General features: G+C 44.7%; 2 protein-coding genes across 2 annotated transcripts; both read left to right on the plus strand.

Annotated features, from left to right (window-relative positions):
* The first annotated feature begins 3,645 nt into the window (after positions 1–3,645).
* Positions 3,646–4,104, plus strand: LOC124703579 (histone H2A). Its single transcript, XM_047235788.1, has one exon. The coding sequence runs from the start codon at positions 3,646–3,648 to the stop codon at positions 4,102–4,104; it is 459 nt and encodes a 152-aa protein (XP_047091744.1).
* A 388-nt stretch (positions 4,105–4,492) lies between these two features.
* Positions 4,493–18,419, plus strand: LOC124696699 (protein PSK SIMULATOR 1-like). Its single transcript, XM_047229383.1, has 14 exons — positions 4,493–4,510; positions 4,613–4,669; positions 5,392–5,418; positions 5,594–5,666; positions 6,746–6,810; positions 15,386–15,688; positions 16,108–16,418; positions 16,533–16,716; positions 16,851–17,039; positions 17,122–17,292; positions 17,575–17,691; positions 17,772–17,848; positions 17,979–18,017; positions 18,119–18,419. The coding sequence occupies exons 1-14, from the start codon at positions 4,493–4,495 to the stop codon at positions 18,417–18,419; spliced, it is 1,932 nt and encodes a 643-aa protein (XP_047085339.1).
* Positions 18,420–20,261: the final 1,842 nt, after the last annotated feature.

The following is a 20,261-nucleotide window of genomic DNA, read 5'->3' on the forward strand; positions in this document are numbered from 1 at the left end:
GGGCTCTAATGAGGTATCCTCTCCTAGCTCCCTATTAGCATGCTCGTAGGCTATCTGAAAGAGCCGGGCGACGGTCACCGGTCCTGGAGAGTGTATCAGATCTTCCACCACCTGTTGATTGGTGGTGCCTGCGTTGAAGGCGTTCACCACCCAAGTGTCACTGACCTCGGGGAGCTGAAAGTAGAGGTCGGCGAAACGCTGCGTGAAAGAGCGCATCGACTCCCTTGGGCGCTGATCCAAAAGCAGAACATCTTGTAGAGTAGGCGAATGCACAGTGTGCTCCGGTAGCTCCGGTGAGGTAGAGCTTTTCTTCCTTTTCATGCCTGAGCACTTGACGCGTTCGACGCCACCGGGCTTCGCCTTAACCCGCCCTCGAGAGAGGGGGAAGAAGGGATTCCTGGCAAGCAGAGCGCCTCTTGGTGCGGCATCTGCCGAGCCCCCAACGACCGCCGCAACCTCGGCCATCGCGTGTGCGAGTCTGTCGATGCTAGCCAGCCACTGGTCGGAGCTCGTTCCTTCTGGACGGAGCCGGAGCAGCTCCTGCGTTAGCTTCAGAGCAGTCTCAACGACCGGCTCCCGATGACGGTTAGTCACCGCTGCGGGCTCCGCCGGGTTGGCCATGATGATATAGACGAAGACCGTCGGAGAAGAGCAAAGACGGACTGAGCCCCTTACCTGGCACGCCAAATGCCGGAGATTCGTGTCCGCGAAGGAACACGGGTATTACCGAACCCGAAAGGTTCAAACGCAGGGGATTCAAGATCACGTAGTCGCCTTACCGAAGGTGGGCACTGCAAAGAGAGACGCGATAGTTACCCAGGTTCAGGGCCCTCGGAGAGGTAAAACCCCTACATCCTACTCTTGTGTATGTATTGCAGGTCAGAATGGAGAAGATGACCGTACAAGTGTCTAGGGTTTGTGATCGCTCAGGATTGGCCCCTTCTACGCTATCAAGGCTAGTCTTTTTGATAGAGGAGCTGGTCCTCTTCCCCTCGAAATATCTTGGGGGGGGGGGGAGGGTTCCCACATCTCCAAACTGAGGGCGGGAAACTCCCCGCCCTTTACAAGATGGACCTAGTCCATGGCCGATTAAAGTACCGGTCCATGGCAGATGCTGAGGTCGTCAATGATGCCTCCGCTGGCAGCTTGTGCCGTCCACCCAACCTTGCACTAAAGAGGCAAGGGCAGGGCCTTGGTCTTCTGGTCCTCGTCGAGCCCGCTTTAATCACCGAAGGGGCAATGGAATCTTGCCTCCTCGGGACGGATCTTTTGAGCTCAGCCATGACGTTTGTGGCGCAGACCTTGCTTGTCTTGCAACTTGGGAGCCCACTCCGCCGGTCCTTGCAGCAGGCTTGGTGGAGAAGGAATCCTAAGCTCCTTGGTTGAGCTTATCATCTTCGAAGGAGGCCTCCTGACTTGAGGGAGGCCGGTGGCTCGGGAACCTCCGCGAGGGTGTTCCTCCCCGAGCCTATCTTCCGCTCCGGCTTGATGTCTCCGTGAGGGTTTTATACCTCGCGGAGCCTCACTCGGGAGTAGCCTCACATAGTGATTGTCTTGTTGTGGACTCTAATGGCCCAGCGACCGTAGATCCATGGCACCCACCACAAGGACAACAAGCCATCTAAGATCCAACGACCCAAGAGGAACAAGTTTCGGGTACACGCACGTGATAGTAATTAGCTTATGAACTTTCAGCAACCAAATATCCATAAAAAAACACAAACCGATGCATCAAATGCGATAGAAAAGAACATACGAGGTGCTCAAATCATTCTCTCCCAAACCCCGCCAAAACAACGCAATGTATGAAGGAATACGAGAAGAAGAACAAAGAGGAGAACAATAAAGAACTTCAAGATCTCGATCCCAAGATCCCCTTTCACTAAAAAGATATATGGATTGGTCAAAAATGCAGAACTATATGTCCTCTCTGTTTTTCCATAAAAAAGATTCAGAAGTCTTCGAACAAAGAGGAAGAAAGGACAATACGAAAGAAATTGGTTGTGTGCATCCCTGATGTTTTCGAACATCTTGTTCGGTGCAGATGATGCGTGTATTATAGTATCTTAGAGCATCTCCAGCCGCGTCCCCCAAACCGTCCTCCAAAGGAATTTGGGGCGCGCCGGACAAAAAAACCGTTCCAGCCGCGTCCCCCAAAGCCCATTTTTGTCCGGCGCGGCCCGATACGGTGTCCGGCGCCCCGAGCCCGTCCCCGTCCCACAGGGGACGCTCCGGGGACGCCGGACACACCGAAAAGCGAGGCGAACCGACGCGGGCCCGACGCGTCAGCGGCTCGGACGATCAGCCGCCGCCTACGTAGCGACGGTGCAGTTGCCGGGACGCGGAACCATCGCATTGGCAACCGCGTCGACGACGCGGCAACCGCCGGAATGTAGTCGGGACTCCTCGGAAGAGCAACCGCTGCTCTTTTCGACTTCTGCGCCGCCGTTGATCCGCGATCAATAAGACCCGTACGTCAGCGCTTTTGGATCTTCACCGGTCGCATCCGACACCTCCAGCGACGATGAGCTACATCTCCGAGCTCCCGTCCGACACCTCCAGCGAGGGAAAGCCTGCTGGATGGCGCCATTGGTGGGAGAAAGCTCCGACGCCCGGCCGGCCGACGATGATTCCCTCCCGCCACTTGACAGCGCGGAAGAATGGATGGGCGTGGAGGAGGACGCGGAGGAAGAAGGGTCAGAGGAGGCGGCGGTGGCCCGTGCGAAGGTGGAGGCGGACGCGAAGGCCAATACCGCCAAGGCCAAGGCGCAGCCGACGAGCACCGGCGACAACGAGGAGGACTCTGACGCGTCGGCCGACACCGCCTCTTCGGAAGAGGTGACGAGCAGGAAGCGCCACCGTGATGACGACGACGAGGCGGGGCCATCATCGAAGAAGAAGAAGTAGTAGTTTAAAATAATTTATATGTAATTTAATTATGTTTTTTCGAAGTTTTATATGTATTTTGTTTATGTTGAACCGATTTGAATATTAGTAAAGAGTTTTATTCTATCTATTTAAATTATTTTTAATGTTTGGGGGACGCGACTGGGGAGCGACGTCCCCCAAACGCGGCACCAACGAAATACGTCCCCCAAACGCTCAATCCGACGCGCTTTGGGGGACGGTTTGGGGGACGCGGCAGGAGATGATCTTAGATTGCCTACACCGTTTACCATGTGGCATTCCCGACATTTGTTTGAGCTCCCGCCATACCTTTATTTTTTTGACATGTCGCGCCATACTTCTTCTGTGCAATGCCCATTGTCCCGCTAATCAAATCAATTGTTCATCCATTTTGTTCATGAGAGCTTTTAGATTGCTTACACCATTGGCATTTGCCATGTGGTCTTCCCGCCATTTTTTTGAGCTCCCGCCATACTTTTCCGTCAGAGATGCCCATTGCCCCGCTAATCAGACCGCATCTCCACTCCTGGATCCGACGCGCAGAGTACTGTGCGCATCGCAGCCGTTGATTCTCCCGCAGATCGAACCGTCCAAAGCCCCTGTCACGCGGATCAACGGGCCCACCATTCCCCTCCCGCGCCATTTAAATACTCACCCTCCTCTGCTCTCAACATTCACCAAACTCAGTCCGCAATCCCCGCAGTAACCAGATCTCCCCACACTCGTCGTCGGCTAGCAATGGAGGTCTCAAGCACCGCCGCCGCATCGAAGGGGAAGAAGGGCGCCGCCGGGCGCAAGGCCGGCGGGCCCAGGAAGAAGTCCGTCACGCGGTCGGTGAAGGCGGGGCTCCAGTTCCCCGTCGGCCGCGTCGGGCGCTACCTCAAGAAGGGCCGGTACGCGCAGCGCGTCGGCACCGGCGCCCCCGTCTACCTCGCCGCCGTCCTCGAGTACCTCGCCGCCGAGGTGCTGGAGCTCGCCGGGAACGCCGCCAAGGACAACAAGAAGTCGCGCATCATCCCGAGGCACCTGCTGCTCGCCGTCAGGAACGACGAGGAGCTCGGGAAGCTGCTCGCCGGCGTCACCATTGCTCACGGCGGCGTGCTGCCCAAGATCAACCCGGTGCTGCTCCCCAAGAAGACCGCCCAGAAGGAGCCCAAGTCGCCCAAGAAGGCTGCCAAGTCCCCGAAGAAGGCTTAGAAGCAATCTTCCTTGGCTGTCTTAGGCTGTGTAGTGCTAGGTGGTTGGGTAATGTTGTCGATGCAATGTTCCGAACCATGCTGCTATGAAAAAATAGAGGGTCAGAAATCTCTCTGACCTGCCTAATTTCTCTAATTGTGTGGGCTGTTCTTGATATTGCAATGCTTACGATAATTTTTTTCAGTGTGATTTGATAACTTGATCTGCCCGTCTCCTTTGGATCTGACAAATTTACTTGGCCTGATTACTGAAAAACTAAGTGATGTCTGGGCCAGTTATCAGTGTTGCGGATGGCTTGCTCCATCTCTTCTGAACTCCTTTCCCCATGGGCTATCATGTTTTAACGCCATTGCAGTAGTCGTTCTTTGGTACGGATTTACCTGAGGCGATGGACGCGTGGGGTAAGGTGAGGAATCAGTTCCTTTCTGTTCAACATAAATGGAGTCTCTTTTTGTGATGCATGATTTTGAACATGGTTGCCCTGTCTTTCTTCATTTATGTTGAACAGACTCAGGAGAACATTTTGCAGATTATCAGGCAGTTTGGGTTGTTGATGGTCAAGGAGGTTAGCCCTTCTCTCATCCTCTGCGTTGTACTGAAAAAATGGTGAGAAAAACATGAACCTGAATCAGCGTAGTACTAGCTTTGTGACTGAGCCCTGAGATTGAGGAAGGCCAATTGATTGAGCTTGACTAGAGCTTTGGCTGCCATTTTGATTGACTTTGTTCTTGCTCTATTCCTCAGGTTTTAACATAGAAACTGCAGGTGCAACATTTTTTCTCTTATTGAATCAGCTAACACATGGCTGGAGATCCTAATCTAAGTGGTCATTGGTCTCACTTTGTTGCTAGAGGAATTGGTAGGAGATTGCTTTCTTATGTCTATTGCATTTTACTTAAAAAAAATTCTGTATGATGACATTTGGAATTTACAACATGTTTATCTGCTTGCTAACAGGATTTAGAAGTAGAAGCTTCTGGTTTTCTTCTCTGTCACTCACGTAATGATGTGATGTACGGTATAGTTTCCCTTTTCATTGGAATACCTGGCATCTCAAATGTTTTATGCTGCTTTGTTGATACCACATATATTTTAAATGCTCATTTCAGGAGATGCAAATGTTTAGCAGTGGTCAGTTAATGTTATTTTCAAGTGAGTATTGAAATATCTAAGCTATTTACAATTAATACTCCCTAAGAGTAAAAGCAGTCATTCCCTGTTTTTATTTCTCACTCGACTGTTTTTTTACAACTCTCTCTAATGTTTATTTTCTCCGTGTGTTGACAGTGCCCACAATCAATCTTGCCAAATCAGGTAATTGCTCTTGTTATTTTACCATTTTCTGTGCATTTTGTTTTCCTAATTCTTCACATCCATTCCTATTAGTTAGTAACTTACCAATATATATTTATCATATCTGTTAATCATCTCTTCACATATAATTCACAGTTTACACTTAAGCAGTATTGGTTTGTCTTGTTTTTTTCAGGTTCCTATGAAGGTTCTTTGCAAGGGAAAAACATTGTCAGTTCAGTTGTTGTTAGATGATCCCCTCTCGCTTGGTTTGTCTTCTTAGCCAGGTTCATGTGAAAGAACTGAAAAATTAAAAGGTAAGAACACATACCATGCCATATAGAGCTCCTGCATTCTTCCAGCCTGACCATGCATTGATTGGTTATGAAAACAATATGCCCTCTAGCTACAGATAGATCAGGACGATGCCAAATCACCATGAGTCATGTAAAACTTTGTGAGCTGCAAACTCGTATGATGATTTCATAGAAATTCAGGCTTTTAAGTTTGGCTCTTATTCAGAAAGCAGGAAAGTTATTGAAGATTAATATTGAAAGTAAATAAAACACTCCCAGTATGTTTCCATTCCCATGATCAGCAGCTCTTGGTAGTGATTCTAGGCTGATCTCAGCTGGTTTCTCTTACTTTCTCTTTAATCTTAGGTGTTATGCATTGAATTCAAGCATAGGATAAGAGTACTCCGACAATGTACATCATATTATGAGTTTTCATCAGTCCTCAGCGATCACTGTCATTGTGGCCTCTTTTTGGCTCAGTAAAAATGAGGTATATCATGGTTAATTCATAGAATTCCAAATAGGTAATGCAGCTACTATTTATTATCTGCTAATAATATATGTGATCTATAAGCAAATGCACAACACTGGTGTTGTTATAGTATTTTTTAAGTTTTAATCATGTACTCCCTCCGTCCCAAAAAGGATGTCATAGATTTGTATAAATTTGGATGTATCTATACAGTGATAGGTGAAATGAATCAAGACAATTATTGACATAACATTTGTTTTAATCATATGTGAATGAATAATTATACTGGCAAATCAGTGATAGGTGAAATATTTGCAGATTGCCTCTAAAGCAACAGCAAGGTAGGTGCATAATTCTGGATCTCTGGTCCTCGTCTCCCTTTCATTCTTGTGTGCTTTACCCATTAGTATTTCAAGTCTTTATATATTCCTGTAGAAACTTTTTCAAAACATTTATTGTTTGTTTAGCTTACATAAACATTGCACACAAGTTGAAACTTAAATTATACTAGAAATTCGTATATGCTTTGGAAAATGCTGGTGCTTATCTCAGTTACTTGATTTTCTTTGTCCTCTTGCAGTTTCTGCTGCTCTTGGTTACAAACGTGGTCTTAATGCACAAATGTCTGGTTCTTCTACATGTTTTGTAAAAAAGCGTACATCTCAAATTGTAATGAATAACTACATGATCTTCATATGTTGCATTGTGATTTGCTAGATTCTGCATATTTATCAAACTGTGAAGCTCGTGTGCATGCTAATAATGTTATTGCCCGGTGAGTAAGACCATATATTTCCTTTCTGACATTAGAACTTTAGGACCTTGCACCTCACAGCCGTGGCTAAAAACGTGATATATGTTTAAGAACATGAGATGAGGTTGTCCTTCTCGATTGATTCGATCGATAATACCGTGTTGGGTCTAGAAAAACAAAAGGAGTGTTCTTTCTGCCATGGCATGTCAAGTGTTACCTATGATACCCAAATAAATGTACATTTCAAATGTTTGAGTTTTCAGAATCAGAACAAGTAGCAAGATCATATATGGTGATTACGTTTCAGAATTTTCTACATCGTACAATCTCCTGTCTGAGATGTTGATTTTATGTTCATTAGCATTCAGGTTCAACGAGTGGCCTTTTTCTGCCTTCCAATCTAAACGCTAAGCTGAAAAAGTGGCATTCGTGGGTGATCTTCTAATTGGTTGACAACCCTTTCGTTCTATATGCACACCGCGTTTAACTTAGCCTCAGTTGCACACCGCGTGGAGCCAAACATCAATTGCGCACACTATGTGCATCAGGTATTCTTTTCTCAGTTGCGCAACTGAGGAATTTTTCCCGTTGCATCCCCGCATGCAACCGACGCTAGTCACTATGTAAAGTTTTGATTGGGTTGTCCATTTTGATTTATGAGTATTGTTTAGTTCATACTTGTTAATCAAATTGATAAAAGTTTGAAGAAACAAATCTCATTAAGTTAGTGGAAATCCAGTTGCAAATTGGTAAACACTATAGTTTCTGCTCATAGGTGAAATGTGCAACTTGATTTTCATCTCTATTCTCTCTTTTCCCACACTTCATAAGCTTATATATGCTAGTACTCATTTCTGCAATCTTTTTTTTGTTTCTCATTTCATTTATTTAGTTAAAAACATATATTAGTTAAACATTTATTTTGTGCGCAATCCAAGTTATCAGAATGTGCAACTTAAACAAGGATGTTATATATTAAATTTAAAGGCCAGATTTTTTCTAGGACGTTTTAGTTAGAAAAAACACACAACAAAATGTAGGATGATGGGAATTGGGAAGGGGCCTAGTGGGACGTGCATGTATTGGGATTTCGGAGAAGCACATAAGGTGGCAGATTTTGTCCTGGGCCACGTACAGCCCAACTCAGCTACCAGATGCAGGACAGGAACCTGGAAGCACGAAGAAGACAACTGCCGACCGACCGAGAATTAAGTTATTTCTCGTTTGACTGAAGTCTAGGCGCGCTCTAAACCAATATATACTTTCTTGCAGTCTGGATCCTTAAGTTCTCCCCAAACTTGAGCTTTTCCGTTTGTTTTTTTACTCAAAACAGATTATGATTGGGGATAATTTGACGAGAAGAGGTATAGTTAAGCCTCTAGAGCTATACTCTGTTCGTAGATTAAAACTGTGCGCCATCTCTTCTCTGAATGCTGGTAGCCCAGCTACTCTTGAAGGATGTTTCCGAAGTTTTTTCTGTCAAACTATAAACTTTTCTGCACAAGTAACTAGATGGTTATGTAAAACTTGCTTTTGCAGTGTTTTTTTGGTGAGAAAAAACCCTGATTTTTGCAGTTAACTGATATCTATGCAATCTTGTGGGGGCAATGGAGCTGTAGAAATAACCTGGTGTTTAATAGAAATACTTGGGTTAATATGAAGCAGGTCTGGTGACTGGTATTGTTGTACCTGAGTAACTGGAAGGTGCCACTCATCAGCCCCCTCGGTGACGAGCTTGGACCGTTCCCCTCCTATCGCTACAGTAAAAGGAGGCGATTTCTTGGGCTCTTCCTCTGCTCCCACCTCGCCGCCGGCGATCCGTGTGATTCCTCACCCGCCGGCGGCCGCTCCGGCGGCGGGACGATGGGGAATCGCCGGATCCCGGCGTGTATATAGCGTTGGTAGCAGAAGGGTGCTAGCCGGCGGCGCTGCGGAGATGGAGGCGTGGCCGGAGTGGCTTTTGAAGATGGCGGTCTTCTCCTCTGGCGTTGGTGCTCCGGTGGAGGCCAGCTTCGGATCCGCCGTCCCTGCATCGCCCGCGTCTCGTCGGAGGCGCTGTGCGTGCTTTCCCCGTGCCGGAGACCAAGTAGTGATGGCTCCGGTTTTCGAAGATCTGGAAGTTTCGTTTGCAGGTATCCAAGCTGCCGTCGCCGGTCGCTTTGCATGGTGGAGGTGCTCGAACCGAGGAGCGTTCGACTCCCTGGCCGTTCGGGGGTCCTCCCAGTCCAAGTTTTGGAGGATGAGCGGCAGGTTTCGCCGGCGTGGCGTCGTGCTCGGCGGAGACGACGACAGGGTCCAGGTCGGCTTATCTGTATTTTTCTTTTTTCCTGGACTTTTATGTAAGAAACTTGGATAATGCAATCAGGTCCTTCCCTCGCAAAAAAAAAAAAACTGGAAGGTGCCACTCAAATATTTGGAGGGAGGAAAGATGGAGCAGTTCATGGAGCTTCTTCTTCAGAGAAGCAGGGCTTTTCTGTGCCTGATGCCAGCCTGACAAGCTGTACCAGCTTTGAGTGGGTTCATTCCTGGAAGTTACAAGCAGAGGGAGATGATCATGGTGGGAAGACACACTTGAATACCCAAAGAACGACCCTCCAAAGTGTGGCTACCCATCTCCTGATGCTGTGAAGAAGCTGACCCTATTAGGGCCAGAAATACTTTGAATTGCTGTAATGAACAAGGTGACTGGTGGTTTCATTTTAATAGATATATGGAGCCAGGGAGTTGGCTCCCTGTTCTTCTACAAAAACAAGGAAATATGTTCCTTCATTCCAGATAGGGCCTTAACCAACTCCGGTTAATGATGCATTAATTGTAGTGGAGGCGGCTTTTCAAGGAGCAGCATGCCTGAGCAGAGCGATCCAATGTAGCATGCCAATTTTGAACTTGCCACTCACCTAAGCCCAAAAGTCAGTGAGCAAGTTGAAGATTTAGTTAGTACTGATCCAAGCCAAGGAAAAAAAAGGCAATTTACTTAAATCCACTGTCAATTGCACCGACGGCTGAGAAAAAGTTAGCTTAATTAATATAGTGGTTGACAAGAAGGCAAAAATAGACTACGAGAAAGAAAAGGATTTGACAGTACGAAATGTGCAAAAGGAAAACTATTGTAATGTTTGACTTTGGCTTAGGTTATTGCAGTCCAGGGAACACGGGTTTTAGAAATTGTCATTCAAGCCCTTCTACAGTTCTGCATGGACATCACAAATGTGTCAGTCCGGACAATTAACAATAGCTCAAGACCATTGACCGTGGGAGGACATGGGAATAATTCCCTTTGGATCCCCACGTAGTTTATTTCCCCGATATAATTAATCTTATCTAAGCTGGCACAGGTGCTCTTTAGATAGCCAAGATCACTTCTACATGACAGAACGATTTGAATTGCATGGTGTGCATGTTACTGCTAATATAAATGTGCAGAAGTCATAGAGGGTTCCATGCTTTGGAATAAAGGAATAAACCTTGGTGATCTGTTTTGTTTCCTCTGCTAATTTCATTATTTTTAGAGTTTAGCCAATTCAACCATTTTCTGTAATAGCAGCATGAGTTGGTGTGCTTAGTAGTTGTACTCCAGTATATACCCATGGATATGTCATTTCAGTCAACTACGGCTCTTCAAGTTATGTGACCCCGTTAATGTGATTTACTGTATTGAAGTCGTAGAACTTTTTTTGTGGTGCATACAGATATTGGAGTATTATCTAATTGAGTGATCCCCAGCTTGGCCTGTACAAAAACAAATTGCTTTCTATAAAACCAAGGCCTGTGCATTTTCCCTGAAAAAAAACTACTGTCTACTGGAAGTATGACAAAACGAGGAACACATTTTGTACGATGATTTCATAGGGACTGGCCCACACATGACAACAAGGATACTTTGGGGCTGCATTGATAATTGACTCATTGAAATTTCATAAGGTTTTTTCATAGACGTCATTTGATTCCATGCTTAGTATTTTTTCTAGAGGTTTGATATCAGTCTATTGTTAAGGAAAAATTTCCATTCATTCAAACCACTTGTTGCAATTTCTTTGTTTTTCCTATAGCGTCAAAGGGTTCAAAACTTCAAAGATATTTCGCTTATTCGAGGGTGTAATATTTATGTTTCGCTTGAAACATTTTGGTATATTTGAATTTACAACATACAAGCATCTGGAATCTATTCATAACAACATAGGCACCCTTACCACAACGGTTGGTCAAATTCATTTCTTCCTGCAGGTCCATTGTCCAAATAACACGTCAATCAACTATTTTTAAAATCTTCACATGCCCAAATGAAGAAAATTTGCCAACAATAATTAGCATTTCCAAGGCTAGAACCTATGAGAGATAAGATAGATTTCATCATAAACAAACCAGTAGAACATTAAAAATTACATGGCATAACTGTTACTATGTTCTATTTTATCTCCTTTTCAAATCCAAATTTATCATAATTCAGATGAAATCCTAGTGATTTTTCCAAATAAATTGAAGTTACAATTTGGAAATTTTGTTAGTTATGAGCATCAATGATTTTTTATGAAAAAAATCTAAATACTGCATCAAACACTCTTTGATGCATCTCTGAGTAGTTTTTAATCGTAATGGACTCAATATGACAAGACACTTCAATCCTGCATTTTTTTCTGTTCTTGTCTTTTGAGAATCATGCTAATTAAAGATGCAATAAGTTACGTGCGAAGGAAACTAGGAGGCGGCGGAAAGAAGCCACAAAACCCATCTAGGGTTCCGTCCTCCTCGCCGGCGATACCGCCGGTCTGCTCCACCTCCGGTGGCCTTGGGCCTTGGAGGTGTGGCGGACCACGGTCCCTCGCCGGCGGGGAGTTTCCGTTCTTAATTTAGTTTGTTTTTCAGTCTCTTTTTGGGATGGTGAGGCGGCGGCTACATCCTGAAGTCAGAATAAGGTCCTCCCCGCCCTATCCTCGCTCCGGTGGTGCATCTAGCGCAGACGGAGGGCGCGTGGAGTTGTATGCCCGTCGGATCTCTTGGGATCCGGTCGGTTTTTGTGTTTATTGGTGTGGTTTCATGATAGTCTCTTCCGATCTACGGTTGTCATCATTGGCGATGGTTGCTGCTCTGGTGTGCTGGTTCTTTGGGACCTTAGCACGACGACTTCCCGTCTGTCTACTACGACAAGCTCTACTACGCCAAGCTTTGCCTGACTCCGGCGATGGAGGGGCGAGGACAGCGGCGCGCCTTCGGCTCGTGCTAGTGTTTGTAGTCGTCGCTAGGTGGTCCGAGTACCAATTTTGTAATTTTCTTTACCTTTTGGGTTATTTGTACTACTGTTGATGATTATTAATAGATCGGTGGATTTTTCGCAAAAAAAAGATGCAATAAGTTGGTGCAATGATCTTTTACGGCAACCTCTCTACTCTAACCCCACACGACTAATGTGATCACACATTGGTTAGCGCAATGCATCGCCTTACAATCATACAACTTTATGTCGCACCCAAGTATTTTTTCATAAGAAACTATCGCATGTACGAAGAAATGTGGCACAAATTTAGCATGACGATTTAGCAGGTAACCTCCTTTGCTTTCATCCCACTCAAGTTATGCGATCAAACGTTGATGTGGTATATTATATTAACATCGTACCCTTAATTTTGATATGGCAGTTCTAACCCTAGATGGGTCCATAATGATGACTTATTTATATTGTGTATGTCAGTTCAAATAGAGATTGAGATTATAATGTTGAATATATATGGATTCTCAGTTTTCTTTGGAAGTGTCAATTGTTAACTTCATTAGATGTTGCTGCGATGTTGGACAGGTATGATACATTCCATGACTTCGGAGAGTGTGTGTGCATCGATAGTTATGCGGTTATGTTAACTTAATGCTTCATGAGAAGTAGTTTGTTTCCCTTTTGCCTTTTATAGAGTAAAAACTTGAGGCGACATCATAAAGCAAATTTCCGACGACATTCAACTGAACAACAGAGGGAAAAACTATAATGCAGTGCCATTTAAAAATGATTTTTGATTCGCTCAACAAATTAAAGTCGGAAAATATGTTTCATTTGTAAACTAATTCTCCAAATGAAACAAATAAAGGTGCACCTCAAAGTCGGTACAAGTGCTCTTGTGTTTCAACCATCTTGTGTCAAATAAAAATATAGGAGGAGGTAATGGTCAAATGAATGCTTAACTTTGGTGGGCAACTAAGGTTTAGTTTGCGGTTGATGAATTGTACTGCATAAAGCTGGAACCATTGTTTTCCGTGAAAAAATAAAATCAGTTTGAGATAAACGGTAAAATAATATTGCTAGCGATGAGTTTTCACACAAGCGTAGAACGAGAATGATACAATATAACGTTGTATTCTCCCTTAATTGTTCTCCAAATCCTTATGATAAGGTTGTATTGGAGTTATGTTCAGCTTTAGATGCGGTTAGGAGCACGGTATGACAATAATAATGAGCAATGGGTTGCTAACTTTTTTTTATGATAGGCAATGGTTAAATTCACTGTAACTGGTTTTGAGAGATGGATTTATCCGCACTTAGGCGGGTAAGAGCATCTCCACTCGTCCCCCCGAACAGGCCCCCGGCGAGCGTTTTTTCCATCCGGACGGCGTAATTCGACCCAGTCGCGCCCCCGGTTCCTCGTTTTCGTCCGGATTTGGGCCTAAATCCATCCGGCGATCCCACGCCATCCCCGGCCCCCCGGGGAGCGCTCGGGGACTCCGGACGAGTGAAAAGCGGGCGTGGACCCAACTTGTCGGCGACAATGGCCTCCGATCTACGGCAAAACCCTCGTCTTCCCGATCTACGGCAAAACCCTCGTCTTCCCGATCTACGGCAATGCCCTCGTCGAACGAAAGCTTTGAACTCTCAAGTGGTGCAACATAGATAGATTATATATATATTTCGAATATAATTCGAATAAACATAGAAATTACATATAAAAACTTTAAAACTAAACTACTTCTTCTTCTTCTTAGAAGGCCCCGCCTCATCGTCGTCGCGGCGACGCTTCCGGCTCGTCACCTCCTCGTCGGAGGAAGTTGAGTCCTCCTCGTCGTCGTCCTCATCGGCCTCTTCGTCCTCCTCCTCCTGCTCCTCCTCCTCGCTCCTGCTCCTCCTCCTCTTCCTCGGCCTCTTCCTCGGCCTGCTCCACGGCCTCTTCGTCCTCCTCCTCGTCGTCAAACTCGTCCTCGCCGGCCGGCGGGGGGAATCGTCGCTGCTGGACGATGCAGCTGGATCCCACCAATGGCGCCATCCAGGCGGCTTCCCTCGCTGTCGGTGTCCGATGGCCAAGAGATATCGCTCATGGTTGACGGAGGATGGTGACGAGAGAACAGATGAATGGCTCAGCCCGTCGAAAACCGTTTATGTAGGTCTCTCGACGAAAGAGAGCGCCGGTTGCTCTTCCGCGGAGTTCGTGCTCCATTACGGCGGTTCTCGCATCGAGGCCACTTCGACCGTTCCCGACGAGTCGTTTCGGCTCTCCAGTCCACTTCGCGACGGTTCAATGCGGCGAGGGAACTCCGACGATTGCCCTTCCCGGTGACTGCACCGTCGCTATGCACGCGGTGGGTGCGCGTCCATGGGCTCGCGGCTGGAAAAATGGGCCTCCCCAGGCCAAAAACTACATCCATCCGGCGCTAAATTTCGCCGGATTTGGGCGTGGGGAGCCCAAACGAGTGGGGATGCTCTAACTTCCTCCAAAAGGAATCTAGCCCGCGAAAAGATCAATGGCAACACATTTTCTTCTCTGATTTCCGTGGAACCTAAGATCACATAAGATTTGGATTAATCTTTCAGTTAGTTTGAGCAAGCGCATTTGTACGCCAACTAGGCAAAATATCAACATTTAAGCCTGATTAATAAAAAAGATACTCCGTATATGATATCTTAATCTAGATACGGCTCTTATAACTGGAACCAAAATAAGTTTTACCTTATATACACAAAAATCATTTAATAATGGGTTAAATAATAACTTGAAACATATCTAAACCCATACTTACCATCCACATATAACCACAAAACTAAAGTACGGGTCGCTAAATAGGAAATAAATTATATCCAACCCAATATTTAATGGATAAGATAAATCTTAAGATAAGTATGGAGAGGGTGTCCATACTTGTAATCCAAGTTGCATTGGAGCGAAAAGAAAACTAGTAGTAGATAGATCTGTTTTTTTGTTGGGCTTGAGACCGTCTCTCCTTCCCCACCTGGATACACAAGTCAACCATTAAATTAAGGAAAATATGCGTACCAAACCTGGATTCTTCGATTGTTTAACTAATGAGTAGACTTCCTTCCCCCACTTGCTGATTGCTATACATTAACGTCGTTCTTTGGTTGTCTGCTCCGTTTCCTCACAATCTCCTTTGTAGATGTCCTTGTGCGGATCCCATTCTTGATTTCTCCCGTTCTTGCGATCACGGATCTTCGGACGATCAATTCAATGGGCGAATTGGATCGCCCTTAAATAGCGAGCTTGCCGGTCGAAACTGTTTCGTTTCGAGTATTCTCTAATCAGATTAAGGAAGAAGATGGGTTGGCTCTGCTGTTCGGGAGGGCTTGCCCTGGGATCCTTGTCGTCTTCAAATCAAGAAAACTTTGCTTGCCATGAAGAGGAGAAGAAGCAGCAGCCACCCAAGATACAATCTGCTGGGATGGGAAATAAGCGGAGCAGGAAGACGGCGCCGGAGATTGCGGGTGAGGGCGGGAAGGATGGTAGACCGCCGCCGTCGGCCGCCAAGGAGACTGCATTGTCTGACAAGGGCAAATCTAAGGCAAGTGCCTCTACCTATTGTTACTCTTCCTGATGCTTGGTTTTGTGAGCTCCTGCTTGGATAGAATTCTTGTTTGATCAAACGGTAAACGAAATTTTGCAATGGATTTTCATAATTATTAGTTTTTCAGGGATATTTTCTGACATCTAGGAATTTGATGTAGTTGATGAATTTGTTAGCATGAGTGGTTGGCCTGTAATCATGTGCAAAACGTATATCCTGTCTTTTATAGTTGAATTTTTGTTTCAAGCGGTTTCTTCGCCTATTATGCGTGAAAATCACAAATTTCTTGGAAAGAACTATAAATATTTTTATATGATTAATCATTTAGCATGTATCAATCAAACTATACTATTAGAAGAGCCTCTTTGTCTTACATGCATTTTGTCATGACTGATTTTGTCTCTTTGATCTTACAGGCATCAGAAAAAGACCTATCTTCCAACGAAATCTATAAATCAGAATCAACTAAGTATCCAGAGACTTCAAATACCCCCAAAACAGCATTTTCCCGCATCAGGTCCTGTATTGCTGCCAAAGAAACTAGGACTGTAGAGATCCTGGCCTTTGAGGTTGCCAACACAATTGCAAAGGGCTCCAATCTGATGAAATTCCTCTCTGAACAAAGCTTGAGGCATCTGAAATCTGCGGTGCTTCAGTCCCAAGGAGTCCAGTGCTTGGTTTCAGATGATTGCGGCAAGCTGCTTGCTCTTGTCGGAGCCGACAAAAGGTAAGTGAAGACATTTTCAGGCAATTCATTTTAACTACCAGTGTTTTCACAGATAATTTTGAAGTCCCTTTTCAGTTTGCTTATATGCACTTTTTGGTCAAATTATATTTGTAGGGAGGACTTTCAGGAGTTTGCTGCAGATGTTGCTCGGTTCGGAAACCTATGCAGAGATCCCAAATGGCACAACTTGGGTCAGCATTTCTCGAGGTTGGACTTTGAATCAACACATCAGAAATACACGAAAGAATCAGCAGAATCTAGTATGCAGTATATGATGGCACTTGCAGAGAAGACTGTGGTCAGTGACCCATTCGAAATTCAATTATGTATAGATAATTCATAGTTCATATGCTTATGTCCTTGATGAATTTCCATCTTTTGGTACCATTGGAATTTTGATGTCATTTCTGTTCTATATTTTCTCTCATGCAGCAACTGTACCACGGGATGCGTCGATTTGACATCTCTGAGGAGATGTACAAGAAAAGCTATCAAGAGTGTAGGGAAGGAAAGGATGACAAATTCAATTCAATTCAGTCTCTTTTGAATGCGGTGGAGATGGAAAAAAATTTCATCAAGGATTTGAAGAAGAAAACACTTTGGGTCAAGAAGATGGAACATGTAATGTTATACCATGTTTATGATTGACTTTCGTTCTGTCTATAATGATTTCTAACAGATATTCCTTGCTGTTGTACTGCAGATTGTGGAGAAACTTGTTTGTGTTGTATATTTCTTGCGATCAGAGATCAACAGTGTCTTTTTTAAGGAACAAGATGAATCTGCGAATGAAAAAGGGGTGATTCAGCAAACTTTAGGGTCCGCCGATCTTGCGCTGCATTATGCAAACATCATTTTCAAGATAAAGAGTTTGGTATGTTCCTTTTATTCTTCTTGTCTTGTGTTTATAAGGTTATATACTTTCATGTAAATACTGCTGATTATGCCATTGTTAAGGATAATGATCAAACATAGTCGTAAACGACATAAACATGTAGCCAACATTTTATCTTATCATAGTTTCCAGAATGAAATTCTTCGTTAAGAAAACACACAATAACAAAACACTGTTCCACTCATTTTGAGTTATTTGATGACCTAATTGGATGCTAAAATTTTGCCCTATCTGTTTCTCTCTATGGCTTATCAATATCAGGCATCATTAGTACCGTCAATTCCAAAAAGCGGCGTTGATTCATTGTACCAAGCATTACCTCCTTGCACCAGATCAGCCCTACAAATCAAGTTAAAATGTAACCAGATCAAAGAAAAGGTAGCCACTGTTCTTTGGCCAATTTTATAGTAGGTTTTAGCATGATTATCATTGTCTGATCTTGCACGTGCTTTCTTCAGAGGACAGTAGAACAGCTCACATATGACATGAACACGACACTGAAATGGCTCTTGCCAATGGCAGAATCCACGATAAGGTACCAAAAACGTGCATACTCTTTTAACATGCACACCAGATTTATCCTACCATCTCAACTAAATTCTTGTAAAGAATTGTTGAATGAATTATCTGCTAATTGGTCTTATTTCCTCTGATCTGAACATCAGGGTGGGGAGTCGGATGCTTGGCGAATGGCAGGACAAAAGGTATAGTGAACGATCCACATATCTAGTTCAGCGTGCACCAGATGCATGGAAAATATAGGATTTCTTGTTCCTGATGATATTGTCTCATGAATTATCAATAGGGTGCTAAACGGAAACGGTGGCGGCAGGGTGCTCAAGATTCAGACACTGTGCCATGCTGACAAAGAGAAGACTGAACAGTACATTCTGGACATGGTGCTGGCTCTCCATCATCTCGTACGCACAACCCGTGCTAGGCTCGACAAGTTCTTCGACAACACTTCTGATCGATCAGAGATGCAGAGGGAGACCGATTTAGGTAGCTCCAGCGATGGTGGGTTGGCGAGCCCTAGTTTTCGTGGGAGGCATAGCCCACATGTTCCACTATCAATGACGACGATACAGAACAGTATAAGACATTAAGTCCAGCATCCAGGGTTAGGACAGAAAAATAAATGGTGGATTGGTCAGTTGATGTCCATAACCGATTAGAACTGTGGCTAATTGCACCTATCGGTGCAGAGTCCTTAGGAACAACTTCCATTTTCGGAAAAAGAAAAGAGTGACTGGTCAGAAAAAAGATAAGTGTCCTGCAGTTTCTGGTTCATGGAGTGAGGGTTGACAGTTGCAGGTGCTGTTTTCAGATGGATTTTTTGTTGTTGAAATTGGTGGCGGTTTAGCTGAGGCGTACTGAAAAGCAACAGTAAATCAGGGGAAAAAAGCTTTTGTTTAGATAACAGACTTTATCTTATAGCTCGAATTTTCAAGAGAGAAAAGGAAATAGATTAGGCATTGTGAGGCCTGTGCTGGTGCATGCCATCATTTTTTGTCTTAGGAACTCAGATGTATATGTGTGTATATGGTCGGAAGAAAATGAACAGAGGGGTTGAATACTTTGGCCCCCAAATTGGAAGGTTCTCTTCTCTCATCAGTGATTGCCATGGTAAAGCAGGGAAATGTTTTTGCGCCATTCCTTTGTTAAAATATGGTGAGGCCGACAGAGCACACCCACACAACAAAGTAGATGACAAAATTCAGTTTGTGTTGAAAAAAGGAACATGATCTTGATTTGATCTCTGAGCTTCCTACGGATATCCAGATCATGCGTATTGCTTATAGTGGTGGCTTACCGGTTGTCACAGGAGCACGCTCATCATGGATAAAAGTAGGAGCTAGTGCGCCGTTTTATCATGATCTTGGTTAGATCTTGGAGCCTTCTAATGGACTCACACTCTGCATGGTGGTTATGTGCTCTTGACAAAGTGGTAATAGCTCCGTTCTCCTTCGCTTGCTAACCTAAAATCAGTGCCACCAGTTTTTTTTTTTTCGAGGGGGACGGGTAAAACCCCACCGCTGCCACCAGTGTTTCAACTGCTTAAACCATCTACATGTGCTATATATACTCCATATATCATAGGCCCGTGATGGTCCGCTTGTCATAGATGCAGAGTGTTATGAACTTTCCATAGCCAGTTTAGTAATATTTAATTTTAGTCATTTACTTACACATATATAAGTCCAGAATTTTTGTTCTGAAAAGAAGCATATAATGGTAAAGTATCACTGCCCAAGTCAATGATATAGGGTAGTGTTAGTAGTAACATGCATTGGCGTCTGCTAGTATGATGTTCCCTCCATGTCACAACTAGACGCCCTTCGGACACACTTGAGATTGACCTTCTTTGACCACTAACTTTTACCATAATACCCCCTCTGTTCTAATGCATGTGGAAAACGAAAGCGCCACAAATTCTAGACAAAGCCTTCGAAAAGGGTTTGTTGCTCGCGTCGATGATGTCGACAGCAACCATAGGTAGCTCACGGAATTTTTATTCCCAAAGACGAGGTTCAAGCCACCACTTTCAGAGAGCGCATGATGCATGTGTGTCTGACATTGCTCGAAGTGATCTTATGTTTACACCGTAGCGCACAAATACACAGGAGCGTAGCTTAGGGTAAGCCAGGGGAGCCACCGCCCCCAGCTTTTTAGCATACTATGAAGGGATCCTGTTTTGGAGCAGCTTGCAAGATTTTTTTTTTGCATTTCACCCCCTGCATTTTCTCCCCCTGCACTTTCTCCCAAGCTCCGCCACTGCAAATACATGTAGTCGAAACAGCCAGCGGCAGCAACCTCTCTACCGGCTGATGACTTCGCGATAGACGGAACCTAATGTTGAGAGAGAGTGATGCCCTCACATGGTGCTGGAAGCATACTGAGGCCCTTGCCGTAAACAGCTTCCCGTAAGTGCCGGAGTACATTCGATC

The sequence above is a fragment of the Lolium rigidum genome, chromosome 3 (genome assembly GCF_022539505.1).
Source record: "Lolium rigidum isolate FL_2022 chromosome 3, APGP_CSIRO_Lrig_0.1, whole genome shotgun sequence".
Lineage (NCBI taxonomy): Eukaryota > Viridiplantae > Streptophyta > Magnoliopsida > Poales > Poaceae > Lolium > Lolium rigidum.